At 36.5% G+C, this 26,582-nt stretch overlaps 1 protein-coding gene across 3 annotated transcripts in view; it reads right to left on the bottom strand.

Annotated features, from left to right (window-relative positions):
• Positions 1-26,572, bottom strand: part of PLCE1 (phospholipase C epsilon 1) — a 138,094-nt gene extending 111,522 nt beyond the window's left edge. For 2 of the 3 annotated variants that reach the window (XM_015632748.2, XM_015632750.2), the window contains exon 1: positions 1,517-2,773. In XM_015632748.2, the coding sequence (XP_015488234.1) occupies positions 1,517-2,773 (1,257 nt within the window). Of the gene's footprint in view, positions 1-1,516; positions 3,113-26,495 lie in introns of those variants that run through there. The other variant, XM_015632749.2, reaches the window with a different exon arrangement.
• Between the last annotated feature and the right edge of the window lie 10 nt (positions 26,573-26,582).

Here is a 26,582-nt window from a genome sequence, read left to right on the forward strand (position 1 = left end):
TTCACCCCTTCGTGGGAGAATGATCACGCACCCTGCACTGCATCTGCTGTCCCAGCAAGTCTGTACTTCCACTGACCAGTGTAGTGAATTTCACAATAATCAACAGTACCACAAAGCTCTGCAACCTGGTAAAAAACCTGACATACACGTCTTTATAGAACTCTTCAATTAACTATTTTTATGGAAAAATAATCATTTCTATGAGGGTATTACAGGAGGGCACAACTGTCATGGAGTCAGAGAGTCCTCTCTTCCCTTATTACTGACAAAATTTCATATTGGATCATTTTTACCATAGGATTCTGTGATCTTACATAAATGTAAATGATAGATGATTCTGTGATTCCATATAGGTAAGTATATCCATTTCAGTCCTACTGAAAGTTGATGAAAACTCTGGGCAGTAAGTGCTACAAATTTCTTTTAGCAGAAGAGATTTCCATTTTTTCAGGACCAATTTATAAGCATAGTGTAGCTGTGACTTATATGACAACACACTCCTTTACCTCCCTAGACCTTCTTCATACATTTTAACAGAGAAAAACTACAGTTCCCTTTTTTTGCTAACCTCAGTAATCAGTGGTCAAATTACATCAACAACTATTTAATTTCTACCAGCAAAGAAAATCTTTTATTACTTAAAATAATATATTAAGAATGTGCTATGTAATTTCTATAATAATAATTTATGCATTCATGATTTCATTCTAAACTTAGAATTCCTTGCATTATGTAACTTAAGAGAACACAAATCAGGGCAGTATCAGCACATTAATGTATATTATTCAAGTATTACTTGTTTTATTATTGTAAAATAGGTGTAGAAGAAATAGAAATACCTGTAACTTGGGGAAATACTGTGTTTTCTTTTCCTGAGCAACAAATTTTTCACTGTAATCTAATACTCTCACATATAATGTTATTATTATATTTATGGAACAATTATATCATTAATATATCCATCAAATGTTTATAGATACATATATGCTACATATATTCAAATGTGTAGAGCTATAATATATATTGATACACCTATCAAATATATATATAAAAATTATATACACCTTTTTATTTAAAATACAAATATCTATAAGATTCATATATCTTTTCAATTTGCATATAGGTGTGTTATATTCTTATATGCAAATATTTTCCAATAAATAAATTTACACATAAATAGGTATAAATATTTACTTATATATGTTTTATACAGATATATATGTATACACACACACAAATATGTATATAGATAAATTTTATACACATATAGTGATAGACATATTTACCATGTGTCTATTTTAAATCAAAAGAATTTTAGAAGATGACAATACATTTTTCTAAAAGTAGTGTTCAGCATAAGGTCGTTCAAGGTGGGTAAGTGAAATATCCCAACAGTGTTACTAAGTATTTACTAGTTGAAGGCATTTTTTAATGGAAAGGTCATCACATTATCAAAACAAACAAAGAAACAAAAAAAACCAACAAAAACCCCCAAAAAACACTATGAAAAGCTTACCTCATACCATAAAGACTTCTCAAGACAGGAATTAAATTTCCATTTTATTAGGGACTGAATTATAGTTAGCTGTTCTGTTGTAATCCTAGAAAGCTTCATGCCACTGTTGTTTCTCCTTTGCTCAACATAATTCCAAGCAACAGTTCCTATGTGCCCAGATGGTAAAGTCCTAAAAATTGCTCTTGTTCCAGTATAAACTGATTTTTTAACCTCTTTATCATTTTTACAGAAACGTCTTATTAATAGAGTAGAACGTTCCTTTTTGTTTCTAAAAAAATCCTCTTCCAACTCTTCTTCACAGTTATCATTACAGTCCTCAAAATGGCTCAGAAAGGGCTTTGAGGGCATTCTTCCAGTAAAGTTATTTCCACAGACGTTGTGACCTGAGCATGCCACTTTAACCTTCCGTGGTGCTCTTTCCAGACATAAGTACTTATTCCTTAAAGCATCGTCATACAACTGCTGCCCATTTTCATTCTCACAATTATTTGTCAACTGCATTATGCTGCAAGTGCAGCCTGGGGAACCAGTGGTGTTACCATCACCATCACCCACGGGCTGCAAGCAGTCATCCAAAATGAAGCTGTTGTGTAAACCACACAAAGCCTTTGATATATTCCTTTCACTAGCACAATGTAAGTGAAAAAAGGCCACTTTATCAGGATCACTGCAGTCATTCTTATTTACTGCTGTCTGGCTTCTTAATGAAGGTCCATTCATTTTCAACTGAATTTCAGCAAGCATGGCTCTTTCCAGTGAAACAGGAATTCCAGTTTCCAGGCACGCCTCTTCCCCTGCTAAAGGAGCACAAGATTGATACAACTGGCTGCATGGGATATTGCTCTTGTAGTTCTTCTGTACAATGTTACAGTTAATGTTCAGAAATTCCACTGAATCAGAGATGGAGCTGTTCCTCTCCCAAAAGTTTTCATTACTCTTGTCGTTAGTCAGTTGTTCTTTGGCCAGAGGGAATATTTTGGGCACTGAGCCCTGAAGACTTTCTTCTTCAAGTCTGTGTAAGTAAGACAGATTGTGTGTGGTTTGCCTTCCCGAACCAGCAGTATGTGTTCTTATAACACTGGTGTCCAAAGCATTTTCAGTATTTTCATCTCCAGCTGACTGGGCAGCTATCACTTTACCCTGTACCACAGAGAGGAGAACAGACGCTGTCATCTCCTCAGAGGTCATCTTGACACAGTCTTTAGTTGCTGAATGTGTGCTGGGGTTGGGGGGAGGACCTTCTCCACCAATCCTCATACCATGATTTCAGTGTAATGAAAGACTCAGTGCTAAAGAATCAGGGAACACATGCTGAAATATATATCGACTGCTTGTTCTTTTTGAACTGGCTTTTACAAAAAAGTAATTTTTTTTACTGTTGGGCTGCTAGGCTTTCCCAAACTTGGCTTACTGGAATGAGACACTAACATTTTTAAACCAGTTCCTTATTATGAGGTAGCCATTCAGCTGGATTCTTTCCACAATTAATTCTTCTGTCATATATAGCACACACACTTGCTTCAGATTGTAGATGGCCAAACACAAACTCCATGTCACAGTTGCATCTCCTCACAGGGCACCCAAAAAGTTGGTTTTCTGTAAAGAAAAGACATATATAGATATTTTGAAGAGTGTCCATAGCACAAAATCCACCATCACAACTACAAACACAACAATGCAAGTACTGAGACCTAGAGAATTCCAAAATACACATTTAAATCTGTCTTAAAATTTCACAGAAGAGTTTTGGAACATCAGAGTCATGTTTAATATATTTAAATAGCTTTCTCTGCTTCACTATTGAAAGCCACATGACTGCAGAAAACTAATTATTGTGAAGCTATAACAATGAAATGAACACATAAATAAAAAAGAGAAAAAATAAAATGTATTTTCCATACTTTTTCTGACTCATAGATAGGATAAAACATTTTGAAGAACACAATCAATTTTAAATCTCCATCATCTTTTAAAATAATTATTTTCCTGTTCAGAAATACAACTACAATTGTTTTGGTGTTACATGGTTTTTGCTTTCCTTAAACTGTATGCTGTTACCATGAAATCATGAAAAAAACAAGTTTACAACTGAAAAAGCATGAAGACAGATTATAGTAAAGCTGAAATACAAATAATCTTCTGACTCTTTTACTTGTATGCCTTGAGCTAAAAAGTTAACCTGCCTTTCAGCATTGTCATTAATTCTCAGCTTCTTTCCTGCAAGCAGCATGGTAAAAGTAAATCTTGGAATCAGAAAATATGAGGTTACAGACAGCTCAAACAAAGGATAGAGAAGACTAAAAGAGACATGCCTAGATAAATCATGGTGAATTAAACAAATGCACGTATACCTCGATTTATCACATTTACCAGTGGAAAACATAAAGTGTATTATTAAAAACATGGAAAGGCAGTAGGCAGTTATAATAAGGCCTACATTTACTAGAACGGTCTAAATTCAACATAAAGAAGCAAAAGAAATATAACTTTAAAGCTTCAACAGCAAAAAACAGCAGAAAACTAAAGCAAATGATGAAATCATTGTTTCAGCTACACATAATAATGAAATCATCCATAGTGGATAGAATTAGAAATTATGGGAGGGATAAAAAGCAGGAAAACTCAATAATTAATTTGAAGCGTAAAATCTATTTTGATACTCTTCTCAAGTAACTATGATCAACAATTTTATTTTAATCCATTTTAGAGTGTTGGCTTTCATTTTTACTGATTACTAACCTTCATCCAAAAGCAGTATGACACAGATCAAAAGGTAAACACACTCATTAGTTCACTGGATATTTGACATGCTACTTTTCCACACAATTAAATTCGTAAGTGTAACTAAATATATCAATTTTGCCAGGGTGGGTGAAGTGTCACAAAAAAAAATTAAAAAAAAAAAAATTGCAAATTTAAGAGAATCTACAGTTTGCTACAAATCTGTGGCTTAAAAGTATTCTAGGCCACAAACAGCACAGTTTCTTCCTACAATAGCTACCACAAGTACATGGAAAAAAAATGCAATTTCATACTCCAGTCAAGATTTCAGTTTTACTGGTTTAACAACAGGGAGGGTCACAAAGGAAAGTGACAGAGAGAACAAAGAGACACAAGTTTTACATTCTCCACCCATTACAAAACGCATGTGCATGCCAGATCAGCCAGAGCAGAGTCCAGGTGGTAAACTCAGATCCTGTACTAGAGAGATTTAGCACCAGAAAGGAAAATAACAGCTCCAGTTCATACAAAAGTTGTTTAGAAGGAGACAGCAGTAGTTCAATGGAGTGGTGAGATTGAGTCTTAAAACAGAGTTATGTTAGCAACACAGCTCACAGAGCACCCTGTGACATACTGCAACAGCTCAACTGTAGAGCACATAAAATGAAAAGACAACACTCAAGCAGTTCTCTAAATCTACATTCTCTGGTAGTCCCTCTACCTTTAAATTGTACCCTGAAATTTAATTTAATCCACTTTCTTCAACCTCACCTATATCACTTTAAAAAGAAAGAAAAAATCCCACACTACCACCAACACACCCCAAAAAAGGAAAGCACTTCAGCAATTCTCTTATCTACCATTTCCTATTCCTCTTCCCTGTCCTTCCTCTTCAGATCCACAAATGACAGCTTACATAAGTTTTTGACACTACACACTTGATGGATCCTATCTCGTTTTTTTCTCGTAACCACTGGCCTTTCAGTCCAAATCTACATATGATGATGTTGATCAAAGGAGAAAGATTTAGGAAGGAGAAGCAGCTGGTTTTTTTCTTAATCTCTTTAGTTTCTTTCTTGCTATATCAAGTAAGAATAATTCTTTGTAAAAGGTATAAAAGTTGTATATGTATCAGTAGCTGTCTTCAGCATTGATTTTTCAAGGAATTCTGTGATCTCTCAAAATGTCCTAACCTACTGATTCATCTTTCCTGCCACCATGATATATTCATAAATGTACTCCCTGTATTATTGCTAAGTCAGTAATAAAAATTTATGGATTGGACTGTCATTGCAAATATTATACCTCTTGTTACACCTGTTGCTAAATTAAACTCTTATAAAATACCAATCTAATGTGCGAAAAAGACAACATTATTATGTAACTTTAACAACTCACAATGGTTATAAGATCATGAAATTGACCATGTATGTTAACTTACCTTGTTTTTTTATGAAGAAACTTTAACAAAGAAAAATAATCACACATTATTTGCTTCTGTAAGCAGAAATTTGCTAAAACCAGAAGCCTATTTATGTCCCTGACTATCCACAGGGCTCATTCAGAGACTACAACTGATCTTTCACAGTCCTCCTTCCTACTACACAGTTTTCCCATCTCTCTCTTACACCAAAGTATTTCCACACATCCTCCCCAAACAGCTTCTCTCAGATCTTTTTATTTTCTTTCGAAATTATCTCATATCTCCCACAACACTGGTTATGTTGGTTCACCTCTCTTCTCAGCTGCTGAGGCCATACAACTGCCCATTTCTCTCTACCAGTATCTCTCTTCTCTATCTGCGCCTGTCTGAAATCCAATTCATCAAGAATAATGTCTGCATAAGAAGCTCCCACTGCATGTCCAGCTGTTCCTATCCTCTTGTGATCACTGCAATGTGACTGCAATGCAAATGTGATCCATCTCAAGAATCTTTTTACTCAAGTTACCTTGCAGCTAAAACATTTTCTCAATCTAGTTTGTTGTATGGTTGCACTAATGTGCTACAACAGCACAAGGGAGAAAATAAGCAGCATAGGGAAGGGAAGAAAATATGGTTTACACACTCCTGCAATTTGCAAACATAATTTGATGTTTCAGCAATGTCAATCTAGCAGGTAGCTGCCACCAAAACTGGTAGTTCTACTCCTCTCACTCTTCTCTTTTTGTCCCCATCCCCTTCACCTCACTCATCTGGAAATCATGAGTCCACAGAGTTAAATTGAATCACCTGGCTGATAAGTCACAAAATTATTTTTTATCCAAACAAACTGACACACGTGGTGGTCACATGATCACTATATTCAATGAAAAGAAAATACTAGGAATGTCTGGTAAGGAACATATGTCTCAGCAGAAGCTTCAATTTTAGATCATGTTTGCTAGGATGTCTAAATGCACCCCAAATTTTCCTTTAGTCTGGTGTGTCTAGTGTATGATGCAAAACCTCGTGAGATAGCAAGTAAAAACAACTATGGTAGAGCCTCTGATCTACAGACAACTGCAAAAATATCTGAAGCTGTGGCTCTGCTGAACAGATGACATGGGTTTCATGTGTCCTAAGTTATACTCTTCTCAGTGTCTGCTTTCCACTGCGATCAACAGATTTCAATTCAGCAAATTCCTGAAACTGATGGAATTCATTACACATGCTATGAAGTGTGTTAACACAGTGTTATAAATGCTATCAAGTATAAAACTCACAAGCTCAACCAATAAAACTGTATTTTGCATCTTACTGTAGAATTGCAGAATTATCACTCCCTGCAGCTTCCATTACTTGCCTGTCTGTACATGGGTGGCCAAAACCTAGATCATCACATAAAATCCTCAAACAAATATATACATGCACTTGCATATAAAAATGCTGAAATTATTCAAAAGCATACTCTTCCCATTGTACATCCACACTGATTTAGGCTTACAGTTAAATCTGAACATAAAAGCATATGAAGTAGACAGCAAAGCCTGCACTGTATTCAAAACATGCTGGCATTTTCTAAAGCTACTAGATTAGCTGATGAAATCCATTAATAACTACACTGGTTCATTTTACAAGGCCTAAGTTATGTCAGAAATGTAATGTGCTCCTTCTATCAGTAAAGGAAAGTAAAAAAAATATAAGAAACTAAATCCAGCGTTAGCAAATCATTGTGGATGCAGAGGTCAGCCAACAAAGACAAATGAGTAATTAAAATAAACAACCTGGCAACCATTCAGCACACACATTCACAGAATGTATTAAGTCTGAAAACATGTGACACAAAAGTAATTTGTTTACTTTTTTTTTCATTTACACTGATTGCATACACTTTAAGACTTCAAGTACAAGCTGGTTCTAATTAGTATTAATAACAATTAATATCAACATTTAATGATTTCTTATTCCCCAGATATCTGGAACTGAAGTCTACAACAGTCTAGGTAAAACATCCAACACAATCAAAGACTACAAAACTGTATTAATTTACTATCAGTTTAACCTATAACTCATTATTCAAGCTAATTTCCTTAAGAAATCAGCCAGAATTCTGCTTCAGTGAAAACAAAATACAGTATGTTGAACTTAAGAGCATTATTTAGTCTTAGGAAAGGCATATGAAGGATCAGAACCATCCCATGATGTGGTAAGTTAGAAAGCCTTTCAATTCTAAATTGTCAAAGGAAAAGATGATTATGTTTTATGATCCTCAAGATTTGAGGATGCTGTCTGGACTGTGGGAACAAGTAGCAACTGCATGAGGGGCAAGTAAGGGATGGGTGTCAAGGTGAACATGGGGACTGTTTAGGGATGCTGGGTGCTGTCAGTGATGCCAGATGCAATTCTGTATGGATGATGTGTGATGCACAGGAAATTCAGTGAATGCCTGGTAGGGCCAGGATTATGAATGCAGAGAACAAGGGGGACTGAAAGAGATGTGACATTACTAAACACATACATGGGCTAACTGCTATTGGACTGGGACAGTCAGTAATTCAAAACATCTAAAGGGCAAATGCAAGCACCCTGACAATCCTCCCCTCTACCCTGGCTACACTGGGACATTTCTAACCTTTTCTTCAACCTTCATCCTACAGGGTATGCTACATATACAAGGTAACTATCTAGCCTAAGCAAAAGATATTTCAGCACACAAAAAACCCACCAACAACCAAATAATTTTATTAATTACTTCAAATTACTATGTATTTACATAGTATCTGAGGCATAAGCAACCAGTTGGTGATGGATTCCTGGGAAATAGAAAATTACAGAAATAATTTGGCATGGTAAGTGGATATAAAACTATGGATCATCTTGGTCACATCATCCCAAAACAATGCTTGACAACTATAATCCCAGTTCAAGCTCTTATGGAGAAAACTGATTTACAAGGAAAATGTTTTGTATATTAGAACTATCCATTTAAAATTAAATAATAATAATAATCATAATAAATAATAATAATAAATAAAAATAATAAGCTTTTTTAGTAGCTAAGCAATAGTTTATTCCAGATCAACTCCTTGAACAGAGTAAGAAACCACATTTATTAAGTCCTCTTTAATTTATGCTATATCATGCACACTATCAGTTTTTCATTACCGTGCTTTATGTCAGAAACAAGCAGGAGATACTAGTACAAGAACAGGGTACCAACATGCCATCACCATTTCCTAAACCTCACATCTCCCTTGGGAACCAGGGGCAAACAGTAAGCAGGAAATAGCTAGACTCTTAAGAATCACTCAAGATGTGCACAAATCCTATTTGAACAGTTGGAAGCAAGTTATGACAACATTTGATTTGGCATAGAGCATCATGCAGAACCTCAGATTTACCACCAGCATCTGTGTTTCAACAACAAAAAAATCTCAAAGAACTACAGTATTTATATGTCCTGTCAAGTTAGAGTCTTTTTTCTAATTTCTAGAATATTTATCTAAACATGATTGTGTATTAGATGTCTCCAACTATGCAAATGTCTGCCAGATGGTGACCCCTCTCAATTGCCTCATCATTCATCACTGCATCAGGGAGAATGTGAAGCTTCTGCCAGATACCAGTTCCACTCTTCATTTCTCTACAGAAATTTCTTTCCTGCACAAGGAGATGCACAGAGAGAATTAAAAACTGTGTTTATCTTACTTTCAGGATCAGTTCTGTATTTCTTTCTAGATCTGATCTACAATAAGCTGTTTAAATAAACTTTCTCTTTAGTGGCTACTTGAATTTCATGCTAACTGACCTTATCTGGAAGCTGTAATTCCATCATCGACACTTGGATGAACAAGTCCCTCTACCTGAGATCCATGACAACTCCAGCTGATAAAGGCAGAATAATTCTTCTCCATCTTTGAACAAGTGCTTTTGGAATAACTTTTCTTAATTTTTTGAGGAACATGAAAACATTCTTAAATGCACAAATAAGATTTTCAAACACTGAGTCACTCACAGGAAAACAAAGTGGAGCACAATTGAAAACAAAAATCTTCAAGGCACAGAATTCATCAGACTTGTCACTGGTAAGTAGATCTCTTAGAAAGATTAGACAAAATATAAAGGAAAATGACTGACAATTAATAAACTATATTATACAAGAGACAAGGATAAATAATGCTTATACAGAAGAAAAATAAGAAATGCAGTGAGAAGTAAAACAAAATTTTGTTTAAAAGCATGGAAAAAATGCACTAGTGCATCAGGATTTATTTTAAGATCTGAAGATTTAAAAAATAATCATACAATGCAAAACCATGAAAAAAAATAAACACAATTAAAAATGGGGTTTGAGGTTTAAGCCAGCCTACTGGCAGGCTCCAGCCAAAACAGCTGATCCCTCCTTCCCTGTCACTCTCAATGAGGTATCTCCTGAATAGGAGGTCCTACAGGGAGAAGAATCAACTCATCCAGAGGAAAAGTAACTGAGAATGGAAGAGAGTCTTCAGGTAGAATTACCTGATGCTGCCCACAATTCAGTGACATACATTGACAGAGACAGCATAAACATAAAGCAGGGTGGAGACTAAGGGAGATTCCAAGGCCAAAGCAGAAATGCATCTGTGCAGCATCTCATACTGTGACAGCTTAAATAAATCATCAGATACATTCTAAAAATTAATCTATAGGATTATAGACATGTAAGTATAAAAATCTGAGAGGTTCAAGCAACACAAGTTGCAACTAAAAAATAAGGCACACCAAAACAAATCAAAGACCACAAGGCAGTTCCATCACTTAAATGCATTAAGAAACAGCAAGACTGGTACTAGCTGAAAAGATAATTATTCAAAATTCAGATGTTATCCTTTGCTTCACTGGAATTATTCACATAATCTGCAGTGAACAGCAAGAAACACATTCACAGCACTGCCCACACATTGAGTGTGTGTTTGAGTACCATCCATCAGTCATTCAGATCCTCTAAAACACCTAGAGCTTCAGACTTGAAAATATTTCAGCCATCATCCTATTTCAAGGCTTTGTCCACCTTTGAAAACATTATTGTTCCCCTGAACTCAATGCCATCATTCATATCTTCATTTTACCCTTAAAAAAATTCTCAACTTCTACACACACCCCCCCTTCATTTGTCTGGTTTCACTTTAGTCAAATGATGCCATTTCTCCTCAGCTCATAAAGCACATTAAGTCCCTTCATTAAGGCCACCCAGTACTAAATACGTTGAAAAATTACAGGAGACTTTTCTACTGATCAAGGCTTTAAGTCCATCAAATGGAAGTAAAGATGAAGAATTGAAAAGAATTGAAAGACGTGCACAACACATCTTGATTTCAAATTTTTTTTTAAATATTGCAAATAGTGTTTGTGTTAAAATATTAATGAAAATAATTGTTGTCATCAAAATGCCATGATTAAATATGGGGGAAATGACAGTATGTACTTATTTGCCAATCACTTCTGTGGCCGTAAAACATTAATACAAAATAGAAGGCTTACAGACAAATACTGTTCTGAGAACTTGGTTATCACATTCAAAATCTGCCACTTGGAAATATGAACTGTTTACGGCTCTAAAGAGTCAACAGTAACTTGGGACAACATACTAATGTTGTAGTAATTTGTAAACATGGTATACAACATCCATCCTAGTTTTTCTCAAACTCTCTCTTCAGTCATTAGTAAATGCAAATTAGACATGCAAACTAAGTACATGAGCAGGAAAAATTACAGAAAGCCAGATGAAAGCCAGATGAATTCTTAAATGTGAAGGGAAAGTACTAGGAAACGGCTTGCTGGCCTTCACTTGTCAAAAACATCCAATCACATTTTCACAATGGCACACTAATGACAGAATTAAGTGTTTCATGCCCTGATCCCATTCTCTTCCTACCACACCTGTGAAAAATGCCTTTGGAGATGCTGCCTTAACTAGAGGATACATTTGTCTGAGTCAATTGCTCCAAGCCTTCAGAGGTCAGCCAGCCATTGGCCAAGCTCTACAGCAGGCTGACCCTTTCAGAGTAGCAGACAGGGTTCGGGTATCACAGCACACCCTGCCTGGAGCACCACCCATGCCTCCCAGCAAAGTTTCACCCCCTGTACTGGGATCCACACTTCAACAGTGATAGAAACCAGCACATCAGTTTCTACAGCAGCAGGTTTATTCGCTTGGACACTGGTAACGCAATGACAGTTCAGCCTTGAGGTAAAGAACCATTTACCAAATATCTAAACACCATTATCTCTAATTCTCCTTTTTCCCAAAGCAGTACCAGAGAGGTTCACATCACAAAGCCAAACTCCATGTCCAGCAGGAATCCCCAGGCCTGGTAATCCTCTTTCCTACCTAGTTAGGCTTAACAGCAAAGTGCCACTGATTGTAGTCGTCCCATGTGTGTTCACTAGCATTTCTACCCAACGTGAAACCATGCCTCCAAGGGACTTAATGTGCCACACTGACATACGTTCCAATAGACAGCAACTGCACTTTGTCATAAGAAGCTGTCACTTGGAGAAAAAAATCTTTCAAATCAACAGCTGCTGAAGTTTTGAAATTACTCCAATCCACGCATGACACAATAAGCAACAAGAAAACTTCAGTTGTCTTGTTTGCTCTTCCTTACAGCATTTTTCTCGTGTGAGCAGCTAAGTCTTCTCTCATTTCCCTCTCTTTCGCTGTCCTGTATTAGCTGTAATTCAAGCCACACTGGCGAGAACAGAACAAGCCTGTAATAAAAATACTTCTGAGCACTAAAATGTCTGAGGGTACGTTAAAGGTGCATATATCACTACAGTTTATCTTCTGTAAACCCAAGCTAACACTTTTACTCACTAACTAAGCCACTGTAGTCCTATTTAAAACATTACTTGAGGAATAACTTATGTTACTATTCAGCTGTCATAATTACAACAAGACTGAGTTTGAAACCCTGGTATATGTTTCAAATAAAAATTAAATGTTAGGACAACAGTTCAGTCATTTGTCAATTTATGCATTTACACTTTAGCTAAAGAATAGCAAATAAATATATTTCAAAATCCTGAAAACCAACATTATTAAATTACTGCACTACTATTCCCCTTTCTCTAAATACATTTTCTTTGTATACCACTCCTGATCTATTCATGCCATTCATTCAGGAATCTTAATATTTAACCTCTTATTCTTTCTCTTTTGAGAGAAAGAATGTTCTCTTTTGAACATCTGCTATGTCCTGTGCATATTATTAGGCCTAAGAGAGAATATAAGAGTAAAAAACAGCGTAAGAGCAAAACAAGGCAAGATCAAACAACCTGTTTCCTTAGATTGTGATTAATTATCAGCTTTAAAAATGTGGAATTTTCAGAAAACTATTGATTGAGCAGCCCTGAAAATACATTAAACAATTTCTACTATTATTCTGTATTATTCTACTATTACTATTACTGTTCTAACATTCCTAGATATTAAGCAGTGTGACACTGAAAACAGCTCTACTCAAATATAGCAAAAAATATTTGCTCAGCAAATCAAGACTACATTAATTTTTTTCCTATGACGGTTTTATCAGTCATATCATTCTCTAGGAGAAAGCCCACTCTGACATCTAATTCAAGCCATGAAGCAATCTCTAAGATGTTGGCTCTTGCCACTCTTAAATGTGCAAGCAGCAAGTCACCACACAACAGTTAAATTATTATTAGCAATTAAAATATTATTATTAAATTATTATTAACAATTAAAAATTATTTTTCAGGATGTTGAAATACGTTCATTATGTTAACAGAAAATTGATTATGCTGGGAAAGACCCCTTCAGTGATCATTTAAAATTAAATGTTTTGATACTTTTAAACCCCTTTAGGCCTCATTGTAATTCAAATAATAAATACTATTTATTCAATCACTCTATAAAAAAATAGGACAGAAATATACCCGTGATCAAAATTACGAAGTTGCTTTTACAATATACTGTCACATCTTCCAAGCTAAAGGAGTCAAACACAGCGAATACACAACAAATTTCATGTTCCTTAAGCTCCAGTTGCATTTCTTTAACAACTTAACCTATCTGAAGGAGAAACATGCCTGAAGATTAACACAGCATATCTTCATTAATGATTGTGACATATTTAGGTGATCTTTCATTTAAGAACCTTTAAAATCATTTCATGAACACCTACATCCTTGCTGAGGAGATATTTATTTGCTTTTCCTGGTTATCTTTCAGACACTTTAAAAAAGTGGTCCATTAAATATTTCTAACTACTTGTAAAAATCTGTGGCTTATAAAGGTGCATTTGTACTTCACTCATTATTTTAGGATAAAAAGACAACCGTCACCAAGAATTCAATTTAAGTTTAGTCATCATAAAACAGGTTACTCATGGGTAGTACAGTCAAGTTCCTTGCTTCAAGAGTAGTAATATAGAATTCTAAACATGAAAATCTCCTCCCTTGATGAGATGAGACTTTATGCCAGAATTAGGTCTACTTCAGTCCACATAATACAGTTAATTAGGATTAGAATGTGTGGCAAAAGCTGATTCTGTATTATCTAACATGAACAATCACTTATTCAAAGTTTCTTACATTCCTTAAAAGTTCTTGTATGTTCAGCTGAATAGATGGAATTTTAACCCAGTTAAGTTGTTGGTAAAATCGATGGACAGTATCTCAGAGGATATTTAAGGATCGTACAGAGTAGCTAAAGGTACTATCTAAAACAAGAGAATGCATGATATCAAGCATTACATACCATAGTTACTCCTAAAAGAAATAAATTTGAAATAATTGTGATGCCACTTGCAACTAAAGCTTTCCTTAGAGATGAGGTATTAGTATTACTAAGGACTTTCTCATATATGGACCCTCAACTAATCTACAACCTATTCACAGCCAAAATGATTTACAGAACTTCTCTTCTGTACCTGAGTAACATCTGCATGAAATTTATTGAGTCTAGAATTTTCAAGATCTGCACTTTGTAATAAACCAAATTGCTACAGGCCAAGTTAAAAGCTGGAAGAAAATACCTAGACACGCAGTGTGCTTTGAAAAGTCATTTCCACAAGAAACTAGGCTAAAAACTGCAGTCATAATTTGGAAAATGACACTTCCTTCTCCAGAACACCTTTTTTTCTATTTTGACTTAACTAGCAATCTGTGCCAGAGTCTGCTAGTATCCAAACAAAACTCTTTCATTAAAACTTTAAAATGCTGCTTGGAAATCATCTTGGTTCTTTTACCCTAGGATACATTCTTATATTCATATGCCTCTGTAAGAACATATTATGTAAAAATGGGTGTTACATATATACTTTCTCAATCAAGCAGAAAGATTTGTTTGCATCCATTTGATGGCGCACCCCTGCTGCTAACATATTAACTCAATACAACTCTGCTTGTATTTAGGTCAAAAAGGTCCTAGAAGGGAAGAGGTGTGCACATATGCCTGATCCATGCTCTAAACCTGAGCAGAGAAGGGACAGCACCACAGAGGAAGCAGTTGGTGCCACAATTAAACAAAGCCAAAGAACACAAAAGGACTGTAAAAGATAATGAGCCAGCAAATGCATGTTGAAACGCTCAAGGTTATTTCTGCTGTAACAGTTTAAGATCAAACCACTCTGTTTTCTGTAACGTACTTGGGCATGATAACATCGAACAAATGTGGCAACTAGCACAGCACTCCATGATGTTAACCCAGGATGGGATCAATGTGGGTATTTATCAGAGGCACTGTCAAGGCTGTGAGAATGCCAACTCCTTAAATACCATAACCAGCTCCAGCTGCATCCCCCTACAGCAGACCCAGGAGCCATTTTAGCTCAGGATTGCTCCCAGCTCTGGCTGAGCTATGTTCTTGACATCTCTGGGCTCAGGCCCCACTCTCTGCTGCTCCTGACCATTTGATCAGATTTGTCAGATCAGAATCAGGACCCAGCTCACCCACTGGTGCCTTTCTTGACCCCAGCAGAGTCTAAGCCTTTGGCTTGTCCTCCCCCTGACCCCTCCTGCAACTCCCCAGCATGAGAGGTCGTTGGTCGCACCATCAGGCACAACCACAAATGATAAAAAGAAGTTGAGGGAAATTAATTATCAACTCACACTCAAAGAGTACTATGAATATGGACTTTTCGATGTCGCCGAGAGCAGGGATGAGGTTACTCTGAAATGCTGAATCGAACACTATCAGGCCAGTACTGAAGCAGCAAACTGAAAGATAAGGAGCAGTCCAAGGCCTTGTAATCAGACTTCTCTTGGGCAAGATGACAACAGTGACTTCATTCTGCTGAGGGGAAAACCCTACAGACCAGTGCAGGAGGAGGCTCACCTGCAGGACAGACCATTCAAACCAGTGATGACCCCAGCAGGCAGCTGAGTGTGTTATGAAGTAATACCTGGCACAAGAAAAGATCCCTGAAGGGAGGCAAAGCAGCAAAAAAAACTAATGGTCTGCACAGTCTACACAGTTCTGAACAAAACAACGGCTGATGCTGGCAACAGTGCTCTGCTTGCAACAAAAACCTATGTAATGCTCCAAAATGGTGCAAAACCAAAAATCTGCTTCAGAACAGTTTGCAAGGTGATACCTATCAATGATTTGCCATGACTGGTCAAGTTCATTGAAGATATGAAGAGAAAGTGTTTACAAATGGTAGCTCAGTGAGGGCGTGACCTGTACCAGCACTCAAAATGTGCAAGAGGCAGGCTGCAGCTCTCCTTTTTCCCAATGAGTATCTTGCATACTCTACAGAGATCTGTTTAAACAGCAACAGTTTCTGATGTGGAAGGTACTGCTCTTCTGGTTGATAGAAAACCAGCAAGGAAAAATCAATTTTTCACGAGGTTGTGTGAGAAATGTGGTGATGAGGTATAAAGATGTACCTGTACATCTAGCATAAAGTTCAAGGATAACCGTAGATGACCTCTGAAGAAAGAGCATATAAAACCAGTATACGCAAATGAATGCAGACTAACCTGTCCTTTGAGGTTTCAAATTAAATATTGTTCATCTGTCTTCTTAAGCATGCTACTGCCACACCTCGAAACAGTTAGCTGCTCCTGCAGATCTTTTTCATTTCCATCTTTTCCTTCAGGTTCTAGACTTTTTTTTTCTTGGTTCTTTAATTTTTTATCAATAGTCCTCTTATTTTATTATGAGCTAATCTCGCAATCTTGTATCTCCTTATAGACCTGTTCCTGTTAATTTAGTGGGGGGACTGTGTCACACTCAGACCCACTGCATTCAAGATACCTTCTTACTGATTTCCAAAATTATCTGCTTTCCCTTTATACCTACCTTTAAGAAAAATAAAATCAGTAGAATGAAATTTAGTTTAAGAAAAGCAAGCTCTACCATCAAACCCAAAATGTACCTTAGACCTCACAAAGTATTTGATGAATTTAGAACAGTTCATGAGAGTAATCTGAGAACAAATTAAATTAGAAACAGAGAGTACACTCTTCACGCTGAAGTATTCAAGGAGTCTATATAGTTTTCTGGTGTATTACTTGTTCATTAATGCTGGTTTGTTTTATTTAAGTGTTCTAATGCTTTTATAAAAGTAGAAACAGCTACAGAAGTAATAAGGCCAGTAGTAAAACATTTCAACATATTTTTGAAAATACAATGTATGTATTTCAGCACTTCCAATCTTACATATGACCTCTCTGAAAAATAAAAATTATACCCACTACAGAAAATATGTTGTAACTATAGAGTAAAAGCCAGCAGCTTGGGTGTACATTGTTTATATAACTTAGTAATAGTTGTACATAATCCAGGTGTGCATAATTATTGCCTATAATAACCATAAAAACCAAAGCACTTGCTCAGTTTTCATGATTCACTCACCAGAAAAAAAATTACACAGCAACATTTACATAATCTTAGGAACAGTTATGGTACAAAGAATGCGCAAGAGATATTATTATGTAATTCTAAAACCCATATTCTGACTTTTAGTACTTTAAGTTCAAATATTTGAAAATAATTAATTAAGTATTTTTGAACCATGCCAGAACACATTAAAAATAAGTCTAAATTTTATGGATAATCTCCTTCATAACTTAATATTCTTATTTTATATAGTCATTCATCATTCAAGGGACCATCAGATTATCTGCATACTGAAAGATTTAAAGCCCTGAATAGAATACCAAGTACTAGAAGTGCCTACACACAAACATGAAATAAATAGTACAATATCCATTCTTTTTTAATTACACTCTCACATGTACATCAAATATTGAAAAAGTAAGCAATTAAGTCTTTAGATTTAGTAGCATGGGAGACAAAACACATGCACAAAAAAACTAATTCTGTGGATGTGGAATTAATTGTGGATATTTAGGACTGAAACTAGAGGGGGAAAAAGGTACCACCAAACTGATAATTGGAGGAAAGATTAATCTATACAAGCTCGTTGTAAATGAGAGGTCTGTTCTTGGAGACTTTGGGTCACATCTAGCAAGCAAGAGACAAGCAAGTCATACCAAGAATATGTCAAGGACTCAACACTTCCAAAAATCTGTATGCAGAAAGATCAGAGCTTCCCTTTTTCTCTGACAGAGGAGAGGCCCCAGCTTTCATGCTTTTCTGGCAAATAGAGGGAACATGGCCAACTTTCTTTGCATTTGCTGGCCAAAAGCTGAGACAGTCTCTGTCTCAATTCAAACTTTAAAACCTTTATTGGGATGCATATGATTGCTCACAGAATAGAGCTTTATTGTAAGCAAAATGGGTAAAGCAGGAAAAACAGGACACAAAGGCTTTTTTTTTTCTAAATATTTTAAATTATCCACGGATTTCTTTGATTCAAATGGACAGAAAATGTATGGGAGAGTTTTGCTTAATGTAAATTAAAGCAAGAAGCAGCAAGTGAAGGTTGTATTTTTTTTTCTTTTGTCCAGGGCTCTCCATTCTACTCAACAGCAATCTCAGAGCTCCAATGCTGCCATACCAAACAATTTTCTTTGCTTTAAATCTGTGCACACACCTTCCTCAAATATTTTTACAGCTCTCCCACTAACTCATAAGTCAATTCTATGCAGCTTTCTGTAAAGCACCATAGTTGAAATGAAGTTCAGGGGTGCACTGAAGCTGTTATACAGGATAATATTATGCTGTACTTTTGTAGCTGTGCTACAGTATCTTTTGAGGCTAAAATCAGAAATTTTAGCCACATTACCAGCTTTCTGTACCTAGCCAAGAAGACAACTGACTGTAAGGATAAACATTATCAACTTGCATAATAGGATAAAGAGTATGTGGAACAAAATGAGGGGATGACACAAATGTGAAGTTAAGCTTTGGGCAAAGTAGAATGATATTCACAAATTTTAAGAAGATACACAAACTTCCTTCTTCTGGGAGGGTGGAAGTGAAGACCTCCAGAAAACCCATTATGTCTCTGCATCTCTACCATTCCTACACCTATCAGGTAACAAAACTCCAAACAAATGTTATGATCTGAATCCTGAAAGAGAATTCAGGGAGGCATAGTAGTCTAATGCTATACAGACATTTGAAAGATGTTACTGCATATTTTAACACTGACCTGTTTTATAGCCTGCTGTCTAGGGAACTGTTTATTTCTACACACCACTACTGAACCTGGCTTGCAAATCTAGAATCACAGTTCACAAAGCATAAAGAATTAATTTCTGAAGAGGATTCCCAGTATTGCCAATTCTAACAGTCATGTACTCAGAGAGGCAGTTTTTCCAGAAGCCCTAGCTGTACTAGCTGTATAAGTAATATAATTATTCATAATCTGAACCTTAAAAACAGAACATTTATTTATGAAAACAAAATGAAAATGGGAACAATAATGGTTTAATAATTCTAAGACAAAAAGAAAGGTTCCACAGAAAGAAAATGAGGTTTTGGAATTTGATGCTCTAAATGGTGGTGACAACACATTTTTCATAATAAAATCAGTTTGCTGGCATATCCCAAGAATGGATTGGAATGACTAGACAAAATAGTGAAAATACATCTCAATTGTAGATATTATCCATTTATTAGTATCATAAATTACCACATAATTTTTCTAATTTCCCCCAAAGTTAATCTAAAATTTTACTATTTCCTTATCTTGGTAAAGCAGGAGGACCATTTACAACCCAAAATGTTGCTGACTTCTAAGGTATTCATATTGCTTTATACAAACAAATCTACAAAATTTTAAACAAGACTCTATTTTCCCTGACCACTCAAGTCCTCGTATCTCCTACTACAAAGAAAGAAGAAGTTTTAAGACAGAGTTCCAGAATTTGCTATACAAACGTAATGAGAGCAAGCAAAACATTCTTCCAAAAAATGTTCATAATTGAGTGACACAGGGATCCAGCGAAAAACATTTGCCAAAGCTCAGAATTTGCTGTAACAAGAAAAAATTTCAGCTGACCACTAAGAACAAAAAAAAAGGCATTGAATAATTTGAGAGGCTCATAAATGCCTTCTTAGTCATGGGCCTAAACTAACATTCTACAAGAATATTCTTTCTTTATAGCAAACCCAAATTGTTTCTGTAACTATATATAAACAAATTTTATCTGCACAAATAGATTGGTAGTTGATAGTATCAACACAAACAAGTATGAACAATATTAATATTATACTCTTTCTCCACAGTGGAACTGGCTGCTAAAGCTAGATTTTTAATGATCACAGCATTCCTACACCAGTGTAAAATGTACACACTTAACTTTTATTTTCTTTTAGAAAAGTTAGGTGAGAATGGAAACAACAGAACAGTGAATTTGGGGGTTCAACTGTATTTCCAAACAACTTTCAACTTTAGACCTTTATCTACAAATGTTTTCTACTCAAGTACCAAGAAGGCTAGTTTGGCTAAATAAAAACACCTTCTTCAACCTGACAAATCTAAAAAAATAATTAGAAAATAAAAACAAATAATAAGCAATCCTGTTTCATATTGCAGGTTAGTTTAACCATGTATTGGAATCTTGTCCTACACTCTCTGAAATCTGTTTTAAGTAGGGGGACAAAGGCATAGCAGGTACCACAATGAAAGCAAAAGCACCCAATGCTACATGGGCTTAACCTAAACTAATATAATTTCACAATATGATGGAATACTGATAGCTACTTTCTAAATCCACCTAATGGAAAATCAAAATTAAAAAAAAACTATAACTGTACTTAAATACTTAAACTACCCAGGTTAATGATATAAGGAATGCCTCTAAGTGGGATTGTCAAGGAGGTTTTAGTAAACGACACACATATGAAACCATCTACTTTTATGTTGTTTCTCCCTATTTCATTTCTAAGTCTATGGAGTGAACACCACCGCTGAAGTTGAACTTCTTCCTGACACTTTTCCAAATAAAAGCAGAGAATGAGAAGACATGTATATTCAAATCAATAATGACAGCAACTTTCTGAGTGGCTCTCAAAACACAAATATTTCCAACAGGTGTCCAACTGTTTGATTTTATTGTTTATATTTTTGTTGTCTATTCCATAAATTGATTATTAAGAAAAAACCAAAAAAGGTGCAATCATAACAAAACAAAAGTAACTATGCAAGATTCTCCCCTTTTTGTACGTTGTATGGGCATAAAAATACAAACAACAGACTATTCATATGCTACACTGAAAATCTTCAAAGGCTCTAAAAGAGCCATATTAAGAAATATTCTTCACCTAAAAAATGCAGAAGTGCCATAACACAAAAGATTTCAAGAAGTATTATCTGCCTGGTCTTCTTTGACACCACTGCCACTGAATATGTTAGAAAACCATGGCCTGTGGCACAGCTAAGGCGTGAACACTAACTCCAGAACTGAGCAGGGACTCAGCCTGTTTGCCAGCCCCTCCTGCAGTCAGAACTCCAGGGGCTTCCAGCCTTGCAGAGATACTCCTCTATGTTTACTGCTTCCCGTAAGTGTGCTGAATTAAAATGGGTGCACACTGAGTGATCAGAAATGTAAAGCTTTCACAAGAAATACCTGCAATGAGGTTATTTCCCACAGCTTTCAGTAGAAACAATGCATGTACTCACAGAACATCTGATACACTTGAGAGTCACTGGAAGTGTGACTTTTTCTATAAGAAGTTAGAGAAATACCAACCAATTACTAGAAATCTCTGCTCACCAATGCGGCAATCTGATTATAAATGCATTTTAACATACTTGTCCAAACTGAACAATAACTAACCGGTTGAAAATACATCTTTGAAAAATAGAGTATGAAAATTACCTAAAATTAGAACAGAAGCAGAATACCATCTTCAAAACACAACACAGCCTGGATATTACAACACTGGGTTTTCTTTTTCCCTTGCAATTTCATACATAGCTAAAAATCAAAAACCCTAAAGGAATTAAAAAGGAGGTATTCACATCAAGAAAGTTCCTCAAGAAGAAATCTACAGGCTGTTCTTTGATGTGAACTGTTGGTAGTGCACAAAGCAGTAGCTGGTCTGGGATGACCCCTTTTTATCTTGCTAAATTCCAAAGGGAAACCAAATTGGTTTTCCCCAAAACACTGCTGAAAGGTATTTGTACTTCTACAGAAAGAAACTAACCTAATCCAAGCAAAAGGGTTTTGTACTTGGAGTAAAGGAATGCATTATGAAAATGTTTGAAAGAAGATGCAGTGTAACAAAAACCTCAAATACCAAAGATCACTGCAGCAGCATTCTTGCTGTATGCTGTAGCACAGACAGAGAAAAATACTGTGGGAGGAGAGATTTCACATCAGAGCATTGTCTGAAACAGCAGACAGCAAGGTCCTACTACACAAGGCAAGGTCAACGCAACTGGAGAGTCATCTGTTTAAGAAAACACACTATTATTAGATGCAAGTTATGCAGCACTTGTGCATACTAATAGAATAAAACCATTACCCCAAAAATAAATATTTTCAAATGGTAGCTTCAACTTCACTCTGTTTCTACTTTTTGTGTCTCATTTAAAACATTGAAATAAGTAACATAAAAACCACTGAAAGTATCTGAGCACTTAATTTTTTAACTATTTATGAAATGTTACAACTGATAAATACAATAGCAAACTCAATTTTCCTTTAGTGAGGAGGCACTACTGAAAATGTTGTAACAAGCTGTTAAATATTACTTACTGATAGCAATGTAAAATAAAAAGTATCCCACAGTGGACAGCCTATTTAACTGTTATGATATGCCTTGGACTCCTGTGAGTGAAGTGTCCCAGTAAATACACTGCCCCACAGAATACGCTTCATTGTACAAGACTCAAGCCTGCACCGTCTCAAGACCCAATGCTAAGCCAAGTACACACGAGTTTCAGACATAAAGAATGCAGGAGGCAGCTCCATGGGGCATGTCACATACCCGAGAAGGTTTGTGTTCCTGCTGCTCTAAATGATTTACTGAAAGAGCTGGTATTACCTGTGGCACTGCCACTGACACTTGATAAATGGGAGCACTGTAGCAGGCTCTCAAAGGAGGATAATTCTGGTGGAGAGTTGAGCTCATTTCTCTTAGCTCTTGTTACCAGGTTTCGGTAAGTGCTGCCACATCAAGCTCTTGCTTGAACATGTTGGATTATTTATGAATGACTGTGCAGTTAAGAAGAAAGTATTGGGGATGGCCTAGTTTAAAATCAGTGACATTAATTCTCTTACACAGACATGTTAGCATGACGGAGTATGTGAGACCAGAGGATCAGACTGATCCCATACTGACATACTTACAAACTTCTGTGTTTCTAGTAAAACCAAAATTCTGTGCCTTGAAGCAGAATAAAAATATTAGAGACCTCCCAATATAGGATATTCATAGAAAGTCTGTCAGCACCTTATCCTCAGCTCTTAAAGACAAGACTTGTTTTAGAAGATAGATGTTTTGCTCTAAAAAAATCAAGGAGCGAAGTATGACCAATATCTGGCAGTACCATGACTATACAAAACCCCACCCATAAGCAGATAGATAGATAGACAGATATACATAAACATATATATATATACACACATATATATGTATGTATATATAGGTTTGTCAAGACAAATAAAGCAGTATGCAGAGTAAGCTGGACTGCTCTCACATAATACATACTTAGTCATGTAGGTCCTCAAGTACATGAGCTTGAGCTCTCTTCTAAACTATTAAGGCAGCTCAGGAAGGGACAGAATTAGGAAAAAACATGGATTTCATGCTAGCATAGCTTTCTAAAACAGAGACATGATGAAAAGCCTTATTTACAAATGAATCAGACTGCATATCAAAGGTACAGACAGCTGTTAACCTGTTGTCTGCACCATCAAATGACAGCCATTGCTCACATCAATGGCTGCATTGTGAACAGACATGAGAGTACGTCTGTCCATGCTGGAGCTGCGTGATTCATTCCAACGTTTCAGTTACTGGTATTTTCAAGAAGTTTATAAAATCAACAAAAAAGATGTGAATTACTGCTAATAACATGTATCATTGTCATTTATAAAACTTAAGAGTCATAGTCACAACTCAAAATCCATTTTGCACAAAGTGCTGTAGAAACAGGAAGCAAAATGACAACTCATGTTCTGAAGTGCTGTCATCAGTGCTTTAAAAGAAAACACTCCTAAAGAAATGCTTTTGTAAATATGCACATAAATTAAGATGATCACTAAAAAAACTCTTAATTAAATGTCAAATAAAAAATCCCAATGCAAATCATGGGCTCCTGATGAAATAATAGATTCATTACTTTTTACCTCCTTAATAACTGAAGTTTTCCTTTAACTAATTCTCCTTTCAAGTCCAAGAACTGTTGCTAAATTATAGCTGCTCTTCTCAAAAAAAAAAGAAGGAAGAGCTGGTAACTTAAGCAAAATGTTTCCAGTGGTTATAAATTTACTATCTTTCATGAACACTCACAACTGTCACTTTTCAGTATGTGCCTTGCTCCTATATTGGATTTCCATGCAGGTTCTAGTCACTAGTAGATCTTAACACTCATATTTCTCTTAAACAAAACAGCCTTTTGATAAAAGGAATACTCATTTCCATGGATACTTACAAATGGTGCTCAAATTGTTTCATTCCATTCTTTTGGATAACCTAAATACAGAGAATTTCTTTTTCTCATATTACAAATCTCCCAAATCTCAAATTAACTTATCATCTCCATGAACTTGCTCTATGATCTCCAGTAAACACAGTTTTGAGAAATCTTTTATTCTGCAGTAGGGTTTTCATGTTTCTTGATCTAAAAGCTTTACCTTGTGGAATTTCTTTTCCTCCATAATGTCTTGTAACTCTGGTTTGAACATCACACTTTTATTGCATGTACCACATGAAATTAATGTTAACTGAGAGGACAGGAACTGCCCTGCCTCATCTACAGTCACAAATAACAAACTTAATAACTTTTTACCATGTATGAAAACACAAATGAACTCATTACAGTATCTGAGATTACTACCTCAATATGGCAAGAATGATTTTTATTTAGATGACTAAGAAAGCAAGACTTCTAGTAATCCTCTGCAAATTTATGCAGACTAGACATACTCTTTTATGTCTTGGGAATTTCTCTTGAGCACTTCCAAATACACAAAACATAGTGTGTCTGTTTCTGTTTTCATCCTGTATGTTTCACTGTTCACATATTTGTTTTGGTGTTTTTATAATGATCACAAATGCCGCTTGTTTGCCACTGACTTTTTAAGGGATGTGATACCACAGATCAAAGATGATTATTTGTAGCTGGAAAAATATGACTTCTTAAACAACATAATAGTCACTGCTCTGCAATGACTACTAAGTGGCTGCTTCATAATGGCATAGTGGCAGGTTCTCTGATCTTCCTTCAAATATACAAACATAAAGAATTGAAATATTTAGCAAACTTCTGTCATACTAACATAGAGGATAGAAATATTTGGAAAACTTTATCAAACTTTTAGCATAATAAATACAATAAGAAGGCCAATTCTGCTCTTCACACAAATGCCTCACTATGAAACAAAACATTTTACTGTTCCTTGAAGTCCAGCTGATCCTTCAGGCATTTCTCTACCACTTTCAATCCAGCTCTTTCATTTCCTTTATCAGAAGAAGCCCAGTTCACAGTCACCTGTATAGGCTCTTCCCTTTATCACCTGTGCTGGTGGCATCCCAAGAGGGTGCAACAGAACAGATAAGCATCACACCTAGACACTTTGGTCCTGATCCTACAAATACTTTAGCAAAACTACTTCTGTAAGTGTTTGCAGACTTCGAGTCCTTCTAACTCAACAACACTTCACCAAGTGGGGCAAGGAGAAGTCTGGAGCTGGGAGGAATGCATTGCCCCTTCACGCCTGGGTGTCAGGGCCTGCAGCACCCCCAAAGAGCAGAGACCCACCGAGGGGGGAGAGAGGGACAGCACCCCTGTCGCTTACAGCCACAGGCTCCTTCCAGCGCCACATCCCCCATGCGCTGCACCAATCCTGGACTAAATTTTGCTAAACTTTAACGTAAAAATTACAATTGATTGTACAAACACAGCGGAAGAGAGAAAGGGATGAATTTAGAAGAGTTTCTAGCATGTGGGATGACGGCAGCCCACCCCAATTTTCTTTTGCATTTGGGGTTTTCTTGAACCCTCCCAGAGGAAGGGGGAGAACCCGTAAGCTGAAGGTCAGGCCGGGAGGGCGCGGGGGCTGCGGAACATGGCCGAAAGCGGAGCCCCCGCCCGCCCCCGGGCACGGCCGCAGCCGGCAGCCCTCGGCAACACCCCGAGAGCCCTGGGGGTCGGGACCCGGCCCCAGAGAGCCCCCAGAGGAGAGCCAGCCACGGGAGTCAGGGAAAGAGCCCGTGAGAGCGGGCGGGATGTGCAGGGGACGCACCTTTCAGCGTCCCCTCGGCATCTTGTCCTTCTCCTCGGGTCGCCGGTGACTCCAGCGGCGGCGGGGCCGCAGCAGCGGAGCGCTCTG

This window comes from Parus major, chromosome 6 (assembly GCF_001522545.3).
Source record: "Parus major isolate Abel chromosome 6, Parus_major1.1, whole genome shotgun sequence".
Taxonomy (NCBI): domain Eukaryota; kingdom Metazoa; phylum Chordata; class Aves; order Passeriformes; family Paridae; genus Parus; species Parus major.